Source organism: Calonectris borealis, chromosome 8, assembly GCF_964195595.1.
Source record: "Calonectris borealis chromosome 8, bCalBor7.hap1.2, whole genome shotgun sequence".
In the NCBI taxonomy this organism is placed as follows: domain Eukaryota; kingdom Metazoa; phylum Chordata; class Aves; order Procellariiformes; family Procellariidae; genus Calonectris; species Calonectris borealis.
This window is the reverse complement of record NC_134319.1, coordinates 10,194,481-10,204,277: the sequence shown is the minus strand read 5'-3', so window position 1 is coordinate 10,204,277 and position 9,797 is coordinate 10,194,481. Positions and strand designations below refer to the sequence as shown.

Here is a 9,797-nt window from a genome sequence, read left to right as displayed (position 1 = left end):
GTGACGTGAGCGTGTGCAGAAGGGGAGCGGGGATCCCCAAATTCACACACACACCCTCGGGAGGCCCCGAGGGCTCGGCCCTGGCCGAGCGAGGGTCCCCGCAGGCGAGGCTGCGGGAGGGCGGCAGCTCAGCCCCCAGCCCCGTGGGTGGGCAGCCCTCGGGGGGAGAAGGGACCCTCCGCAGCCACTGGGCGGAGGGAGGTGGCCGTCGCACCCCGCAGGAATGGGCCATGGGAGCCTCCAGCACGGGGTGCTTGGGGCGGGGGGGGTGGCTTTATCAGGCACCGACACCCCTCCCGCAACAGCCAGCTCCAGGCGTAGCCGGGGGCATCCGAGGGCCGGGGAAGCGGGCAGCGCTTTTCCTCGAAAGCATCCCCGCGGGGGCGGGGGCCGCGCTCCCCGGGGACCCGGGCCGGGCCGGGCAGCCCCTCGCCGTGCCCCGGGGGGGGCTGCGGCGGGCGGCACGTGATGCCGGGGCGGCCGTATAAAGGCCTGGGGAGCGCTGGCAGGAGGCGCAGAGTGGAAGCGTTTCCACCGGGTCCCAGCTCGGGAGGGGTGGGGAGGGGGGAGCCGCCTTCCCAACTTCTGCCCTCCCCCCTCCCTTTTCCCCCGCCCCTCCCTCCCTCTCCCTCCCTCCCCTTCTCCCCCCAGCCCTGCCAAGGAGCCGCCGCACCCCCCGCTTCCCCCCCCCCCCTTTTTTTTCTCTCTCTCTCTCTTTTTATTATCATTATTGCTATTATTTATTATCGCTGCTTCCAAGCTCCCTGCCCGGCCTCCGGGCGTCCCGTCCCTCCGCCCCCGCCCCGCGCCCCCTCCGCCGCCCCTCCCTCCGCAGCCACCACCCCGCAGCCCTGCCGCGGCCCCGCCAGCAGCGGCGCGGCGAGCGGAGCGCGGAGCGGCGGCGCCGGGGCGCGGAGTCCCAGCGGCGGCCGCAGCCCTCCGGCACGGCCCCGGGCCCATCCCGGGAGCCGCCGCTAGGTGGGGGGGGAGCCCGGCCCCGGCCGCCCCGGCCGCACAACAATGACTTTGGGCAGCAGTGGCGGCGGCGGCTGCGGGATCATGTCCGAGCGCTCCCCGGAGGAAGAGCCGCTCTCCGAGGTGGAGGACGCGGATATCGACGTGGTGGGCCCGCCCCAGGATGGGGGCAAGTACAGCGAGGACGAGGAGGAGGAGGAGGACGAGGAGGAGGAGGACGAGGAGGACGGCGGCGATCCGCTGGGGCTCGCCCTGCCGCGGAGCGGGGCCGCCAAGGCGCGCATGGGGGGGTCCCCGGAGCGGCTCTCCCCCGCCGGCGGCTCGGAGCCGGCGTGCGCCCGCGGCGCCGCGCCCGGGGAGAAGGCGCCCGCGGGCGGCGGCGGCGGCGGCGGCACGGGGGGGAAGAACCCGCTGGTGAAGCCGCCCTACTCTTACATCGCCCTCATCACCATGGCCATCCTGCAAAGCCCCAAGAAGCGGCTGACGCTGAGCGAGATCTGCGAGTTCATCAGCGGGCGCTTCCCCTACTACCGGGAGAAGTTCCCCGCCTGGCAGAACAGCATCCGCCACAACCTCTCCCTCAACGACTGCTTCGTCAAGATCCCCCGGGAGCCCGGCAACCCGGGCAAGGGCAACTACTGGACGCTGGACCCCGAGTCCGCCGACATGTTCGACAACGGGAGCTTCCTGCGCCGGAGGAAGCGCTTCAAGCGGCAGCAGCAGCTGCACCCGCCGCACCCCGAGCTGCTGCTGCGGGCCGGGGCCGCCGACCCCGCCGCTTTCCTGCCCGGCTTCGCCTACGGACCCTACGGCTACAACTACGGCCTGCAGCTCCAGGGCTACCCCCCGCACCACCACCACCACCCCGGCGGAGGCGGCGGCGGCGCCGCGGGCGCCTTCCCGTTCCCGGCGCCGCACTGCCCGTTACCGGCTCCGCCGCCTCCCGCCGCCGCCTCCGTCTTCTCCGCCGCCTCGGGGCTGCCCTCCTTCCTGGGCGGCGAGCTGAACTGCAGGAAGTCCTTCTACCACCCCCAGCTGAGCCCCCCCGCCCTGCCCGCCGCCCTCCTCCAGACCCTGAAGCCGGACCCCACGCCCGCCGGCGGCGGCGGCAGCGGCGGCAGCACCAACCACCCCTCCCGGCCCTCTTTTTCCATAGACAACATCATCGGGGGGGCCGTGCCCCCGCCGCCCAGCACCAACCCCAGCGCCGCGCCCGCCGCGCCCTACCCCGCCGGCCAGGCGGGCCCCCCGGCGCAGGTCCTGGCCGTGCTCAGCCCCGCCTTGGCCCCGGCACAGCCCCAGGTCAGCCTGGCACACGAGCCGCTCCTGCAGCCGGCCCAGAACTTTTCCAGTAAAATCACAACCCTGAGCAGCTGTCATTTTTAAAGTGTGCTGGGGGGGGAGGGGGGAGAGTCGCGAAGCAAACGGCCCCTTCCCAGCTCTCCCCCCTCCTCCGAAACTGCTCCCCTTCCCTCTTCCCGTCCCCCCTTCCCATCTCCTCCTGTTGTGTTTTAAGGTAGGAAATATTTCCTCTTTTTTTTTTTTTTTCTTTTTAATTTTTACTTTATTTCCAGGCTCTGTGGCATCCAGATCTATTTGTGTCTCTTTGCTCGGGGGGGGAAAAATAATTAAATAAATCGGGGTGGCGGGAGGGGGGAAAGAAAAACACGATTTCGTCCCGCAAGCGCCAAAGCGTATTTATAAATTGGCCGTAACGTAAGCTGGGACCTGGGCTGGTTAAACACGCAACGTCTTGCGGGGGGCGAGGGAGGGATGTTAAGAAAGAAACGGTCTTAGGGTCGGAAATGTTTCCTTTGAGAGGTGCGGATTTTCCGCGGGGGTCCCCCAAATCGCCTGGGAAAGTGGCCAGGGGAGTGCAGCCGCCCCCGGCCGCAACGAGCCCGTTTTCATTCCTGCAAATCTCTCTCCCGGGCAGTTTTGCCATGTGTGTCTGTCTCCCCTGCTCTCAAAGAAAATGTTTTAATGGCTCGATCTTACTTTTAGTTTCTTTGAAGCTTCGGGTTTGGTTTTAAAAGGCACTGTTTAGGGTTTCTTTATTTTTAAGAAGAAGAAAAGTCGGTGAAACTCAGGACTGCGGTTTATTTTGTTTCCTTTTTTTTTTTTTCCCCCCAATGAAACATTCAAATGCACGTTTAAAAGAAAATCCGATCCGTCAGGAAGTTTGGAGAATTCCGATACTGTTTTTTTTTGATCCCCCGTTTTCCCACCCCCTCTGTGCGTGGGTTTTTTGGTGTATTGGTAATTATTTGTATATAGATTATTCGGGAGCTAATGAGCGGAGTCCAGTTAACTCTTCACTGGTTGTGCATCCGTCATATCTATTTTATTGAGAGAATCTGTGAATAATTTGATGTGGAAAAGGCAACAGAATTTTGTCCACCGTTGGTGTAAATTAATAAATGTTTGTGACCTGGTTAAAAAAAAATATAATAATCCCAATCGTTCTTTGCCATGTCCTTTGTCACGCTGAGAGCCGAGAGCCCCGCGCGGGCCTCGGGGAAGCGAGTGGCTCCCACCCTCGGGCTGGCGGCACTCGGCCGGTCGCGGAGTTTCGCCGCCCGAAGCCGGCGGGGCTGAGCTCTCCCCTCCGCGGCCGGGCGCGCAGCCTGCGCGGGGCTGCTCCGCGCCGCCTCCCTTCCCACCGCTGCAGGCTGCCACACCGGCCGTGATTCCCCCGGCCCCTTCCGCGGCCGGGCGCGGGGTGGGGGGGTCCCTGCTTCGGGTCCACGGGCCGGCAAGGGAAAGGACCCCCCGGATTTTTTTTTTGTTATTTTATTTTTTATTTCTTTGTTTGCTTTTTGGTGTGCCCCCCCCCCCCAAAAAAAAAAAATCCTCAGCCTGTTTCCAGGGGGAGGGAGGTGGGAGCCGGGAGAAAGGTTATCCCTTCTCTCCCCCCTCCGCCTCCCTTTATTTTGTTTGGAAAAGTTGACACACAAGAAAATAAGTTGGAGGGTTTCCCCCCCGCACACACGTCCCCCCTTGGGCCTGCAGCATTTGAATGACCGAATGAAACTTGATCTCCGCCTAAATTTTGCAACAACTTACAAAGTAAATAAACATCTTTAAGCGCTCCCTTCTCCTCCAAACCTCTCCCCCTCCCCCCCCCCCATTTATTTATTTCAGGGACCAAACGTGGCTCTTTGGTTTGTTTGTTGGCAGGGACCCTGATCTAAAGAATCGAGGCCTTTCTGCCCGCGCAGCCAGCTGAAGGAGAAGGAGAAAAAGAAAAAAGCTGAGACGTACGAGGCAGGGAGCGGGGGACGGAGCCGGTCCCCGGGCGAGCGGGGCTTTGTGCGGGGCCCGCCGGGGCGCAGGCAGGAGCCGGGCGGTGTGCGCCGGGGGACGGGGGGAGGGGGGGGTCGGCCTTTCTTTTCTCTTCCTCCCGCCCCCCCCCCTTTTTTATTCCCCCCTCCTCTGCCCCTGTCTGTGCCACCTCGAACCTCCGCGCAGTTTGTTGATGTTGTTCCTGAACGTGCCGCCTCCCCGCAGCGAGCGGTCTCACATCTCGCCTTCACACACATTTGCTTTTGAAAAGCGATCTTCGTGTCCGGCACTTGGTTGTCTCCCTTTCATGTCCAGCTCCTACAAAAGAGGCTACAAGACTCGACATGGGAGAAAAGAGGAGGCCAATGAATCTATTTTCCAGATTGCCAAGCACATGGTTGGAAATTGAAGGGGCTTTTGTAGCATTTCCCCTTCCTCCCTCCCTCCCCGCTCCTTTTCTTTTGCTTGTGTGCAAATTGTTCAATTGCTCTGGCAGGGGTGTTCCTGACAAGCTCATTACTAGAAGGTGCCAGACCCCTCCTCTCCCTCTCCCCCGAAGTCTTTGATGAAGTTAAAATGCGCTGATAGCTGCTCTCGGGGCTATCTTTGTTCAGCCTCCTTTAATAACCGAGCCTGCTTTGAGGAGACGGGATCCGAGGGAAGAAAGCGATGTGCAGCGAGGCTGGGTGGTGGTTGTGTGTCTGGAAGAAGGGGGGCGGGTTATTTTAATATAAAGTAGCGATTTTTAATTTTTTTTTTTTTTTGCTTGTTTGTTTGCGAAGTGCCGGAGGAAAGTGAGCCAAGGGTGCCAGGAGTGGCTAAGAAATAGCAGCCGGTGCCCGTGGGGGTGAACCGGTGCGTCTCGCCCCTGCAGCCCCCGCTGGGTGCAGGGGGTTCTCCAAGTTGGTGGTCTCAGGGTTTGGAGGGATGGAGGGGGGTCCTCTCTACAGGGAAGCGGTGCTTCCCCGGAGAGACCCCTTCCCCCACATGCTCAGGGAAGGGGGCTCGGGGGGGTTCTGAGACTGGGACACCTTTCCCCGACTCCCTTCCCCTTCTTTTGCCTTGCGGAGTCATTGCGGGTTTTTAAGCCGCGGTCGCCGGCCGGGGTTGAAGCTGAGCTGACTTGGGAGCGGGGGCATTTTCCCCCCTTAACCGGGAGCCGCGGTACCCCCCGCAGCAAGGGCCGGGTGGGCTGCCCGCTGCCGGAGCTGCCGGCCGGGCTGGGCTTGGCTCTCCCTGGCCTGCGGGGGGCTGCGAGCGCCGGCGCCGTTGGGTTTTTTTTGGGGGGGAAGATCCCCAAGCGGCTCTAACTTTAGATTTTTCGCATCCCCTAAATTTCCCTCGAGCACCCGAGCTCTTTCCGTGCCCCGGTCAAACTCACGCCGCCTGGAAATATCTGCGTCGCTCGGGGAGCCGGGGAGGGGGGGGGATCCGCGGAGACCCCCCGGGAACCGGCTACCCCCCAACCGCCGGGGCGGGGGGCGGCGGGGAGGGGCCCGGGAGGCTCCTCTGGGGCCGGGAACCCCTGGCCGGCCTCGGCTCGGGAGGTTAAGGCGAAAACTTGCCTCGGCGAGGCAGGACGGATAATGGCTCCTAATTACGGGGCTGGCGGGTTCCGCAGCCCCGATCTTCACGGGACATTATTTTTAAGCGTTCAGCGAGGATCATTTTTCACGCCTCGCTGCCTAAAGGAGGGTTTTATTTATTTATTGGGGGGGAGGCGGGGAGGACACCAGCAATAACCGAGCACTGAAAGGAAAATAATTAGCTGTTGCAGTCGCTTCTTGGGAGTCCCTGGCCAAAAAGGCGACCTGGCATTTCCCTTCCTTTTCGTCCGTTGGTGAATCCGCCCGGTTCTCTGTTCTGCTCTCGGTGGTTTTTTTGCCAGCGTTAAATACTGGGCAAAGCCGGGCCGGCGGCGACCCCGCTCCCGCCGCGGGGCCTGATCCTTTGCCGCAGGTTTGGGGTTTTTTTCCCTTCTCCCTTTCGCGCCGGGGCTCGGCTCGGCGGCTGTTTCCGAGCGGGGCCGGCGGGATGCGGGTTTCCCCGCCCTGCTTTGGCTTTGGTCAGACATCTGTGGAGCTGATTTTTTTTTTTTTAATGTGCCTCCACTCGTCTCCTTTCTATATGTCAGATGAAGGGATTGTTACAAAACCGCGATGATCTCTGCGTATTTACTTCGCGGCGGTTTTCCGTGTGTGCGCAGCCCGGACGAGGCGGAAAACGGGGTTTTCTCCTCGGATTTATCGGGGCGGTATAAAAAGATCCTGCCCCGGAATATCCCCGTCGGGACCGCAGCGGGAGGGGGGCGGTAATTTCTTTCTCTACTTTCGCTTAACTAAGCCCGTGTTAAGCAGAGCGGGTCCCGAGGAAGGAAGCGCGTGGCCCTTCCCTCGCCAAACGGGCCCCGACCCGCCAGCTGCGGGGTGCAGGACCCCGGCCCGGCCGGCCCCGGTGCACCGCCCGCTCGGCCCTCGCCTCCTGCCTCCTCCCCTGGCACCTTCTGCTTTCCATTACTGCCGATTTGGAGAATTAGGAAAGGTCAAGATCTTATTCCTTTCTCCGGTAGCTTTTTGGTTTTCTCTTTCTAGTTCCTCGCAGCCCCGAACAAAAATAAATCAACCTGGATTATAGAAACCGCCTTTAGACATCAAGAGCATCTTTTCCAATAGCTCGGCCCTTCCTCCGAGACTGCCCTAGCCCTTCCCTGTGACTGCGCAGAAACTCCCGTTTTCACGGTGGATTTAGGATTTAATAATAACGCCCGATCTCCCTGTGCCCCAGTGCCTCACTGAAAACATTTTCCTGCCTCGTAACTTTGGAAAACAGCTGCCCTCCAGCATCTTCTTTCCCTCCCCATCTCCCTTTTATTTCTTTCCTTTCCCGGCACAGAAAGTCGAGAAACGAGGTTTTAAAACAAATCCCATTTTCCGATCTGGGGAGGGAGGGAGGAGCTGTCGCAGCCGACTCAGCCGCAGGAAAATTGCCTTGGAAATTAAGTTGGTGCTTTTGAAATCCTCCTCGAGATGTTGGCGGTAGGTCAGGGCCCTGCACTCGCCCCCCCGTCTGTCTGTCGGGCGAGGAGAGGGGCCGGGGCTCCGCGCTCTCCCCTCGCCTCCCGGAGCACGGCTCGCCTCTCCTTCTCTTCCTCGCCTTTTCTTTCTCGTTCTCACTTTTTTCTTTTTTCTTTCTCTTTTCTCACTCTCGCCTATTCTTTCTTTCCTCTTTCTTTCTTCCCTTGTTTCCTTATTTCTATATTTATTTCTTTCTCTCTCTCTCTTTCGTCTCTTTCTCTCTCTTTTTTCTCTTTCGCTCTTCTATTTAACTGTGTCCTTTTCCCTTTCTCCGTCTTCCTCTTTCTTTTAATCTCTTTTCCTATCTCCCCTCCCCTCTTTCTCTTTATTTTGCTTCTCCTCTCTTTCTCCCTCTTTCCCTCTTTCTTTTGCTCTCTCTTTTGTTTTTTTCCCCTCTCCCTCCCTCCCTTCTTCTCTTTATTTTCTGTTTCTCTTTCCCTCTCTCCCTCTTTTCCTTTTTATTTTCTCTCTTTTGCTTCTTTCTCTTTCTCCCTCCTTTCCTCTTTTCTTTTCTCTCTCTTGCTCTTTTTATCTTTCTCCCTCTTTCAATATTTCTTTTTTCCTCCCTCTTTCTCTCCCTGTCTATCTCTCCAGTCTCACCCGCTTCGTCTCGGGTTCATCGAGGGCCACTTTCCCGCACTCTCCAGGGGGTTTCCAGCTCTGTCCCCCTTGGGAATCTCTTGCCCGGCCGCAGCGGGGGAGTCTCCCCTCCTTTGAACCAGGGAAGACACCGGCGGGACCCCCCGGGCTCAGCGGTTCCCCTGCCTGTGCCTGGTGGGCTGCGGGGCAGCTCAGGGCGCCTTTCCCGGAGCCCAGCACCCCGGCCGGCAGCACGGCGGGATCCCCGGGGATGTGTACACCGCCCTTTTCACCGGTCCGTCGGTGCATTTACCGGGGCGATCGTGCGGGAGGCGGCGGGAGGCGGTGTCCCCGGCCCAGGCGGGGTTGCAGGGGCGAACGTCTGCCCGTCCCCGCTCCCCCCGGGCTCGGATGGGGCCCGGCGCCCGTGCGGGACCAGTTCGCACTTTATTATTTTATTAAATAAGATGAGACTTGGCGCGCCAAGCCCGTGGCAGCAACAGGTGACGCTGCGATCCGGGACGGGAGAAAAAACACTCGCGGCAGGGTCTGATCGCGCGTTTCCAACCCTTCCCCATCATTCAAATGCTAATGACCTCCTCGGGTGGACGGTACCGGGGTGCGCCCGCCCGCCGCCCGGGAAGAGACTCTCCCGCCCGGCCCGGCCCCGCTGGGCAGCCGGTACCGAGCAGCCCGGAGCCCGGAGCCCGGCGGCCTTTCCCAGCCGCGGGCAGACAGGATACCTCGCTTCCTAACAGCCGTGGCTGCCCGCATCCCTCCCCCTGGGATGCGGATAAATTAGATATATGGATATGGAGTGAATTGTAATCGTTCATCTCTCCGTGTGCCAAAGCAGGTCTCGTAAACCCGAATTAAAACCTGCAAGGGAGATTATCTCCCCGTTGAGAGGTCGGGCGGGAGCCCGAAGGGGTGTAATGTGTTTGTGTGTCTGTTCCTACAGGAGAGGCTTCGTGTCGGTGCCTCGGGATCTTTCTAATTACCGATTTGGTGGTGTTTCTCCCACCCCCGATTCTTTCCGGGTATCGAGGGTCGGGCTCCATGTCTCAGGGTGGCAGAGAAGCGCTTTTCGGGGTCGTCCTTGTCCATTTCGATCAGATTTCGATTTCCCCGCTTTAACTCGCCTTTTAAGTGAAATTACATTCCTCTTTCGTTAGTACCGGGGTTTTGAAACGCGTTAAACCAACACCGGCGATTCCTTTCACTCTCGCAAAAATTCCCAGATACTCCGCTTTTCCCTGCCGACGGAGGCGAGCAGAAAGTCCTCTGAAAGTCCGTGTAACCTGAACGAGCCCCCACTCTCTCCCCCAAATCACTCCTCAGCAGTGAGAGGGCACACGATCGCCTTTAATTCCAGCCGGACTCCCTACAAAATCCGTGGGAATTTTTCCCCCCACCCGGACGAGATTACCTGGGGTGCCCCCGTGGCGCCCATCAGCCCTGGGCAGAGGGAAGGGGGGGTCACAGGACAAGACCCCGGGTGTAGGAAACCCTACACCTGGGTCGGAGCGGAGCCGTGCTAGAGGCACCCCCGGCCGCAGCTCAGCTGCGGCGGGCCGGACCCCCGGCGGGCCGGGGACGGAGGGGCCGCCGCTGTCGCTTTAAATTTAAACAAAGTAAGTGGAGAAGGAAAAACTTCCCCCTACTGGGGATGGGGCCAAAAAATGCCAGGGTCCAGCCGGACGGACCCCCCTCGCCTTGGACCGCGGCTCCCCCTCCGCGGCGGGTCCCGGCAGGGTGCGTGGGGGCGAGGGGAGGGAGATGTGGGGCGGCTGGCGGGGCAGTGCTGCCCCCCCCTTTCCGCCTGCAGCGCTCCTGTGATCTCCTCTTCCCGGGAGAGAGACGTGGCCGCAAAACAGAGGCAAC

The 9,797-nt window shown here is 60.7% G+C and overlaps 1 protein-coding gene across 1 annotated transcript; it reads left to right on the top strand.

Annotated features, from left to right (window-relative positions):
* The first annotated feature begins 858 nt into the window (after positions 1-858).
* Positions 859-3,997, top strand: FOXD2 (forkhead box D2). The gene is given in 3 exon segments (XM_075155850.1): positions 859-1,813; positions 1,816-1,865; positions 1,867-3,997. Coding segments are annotated over 3 exon segments (1,338 nt in total). The 5' UTR covers positions 859-1,020; the 3' UTR covers positions 2,362-3,997.
* Positions 3,998-9,797: the final 5,800 nt, after the last annotated feature.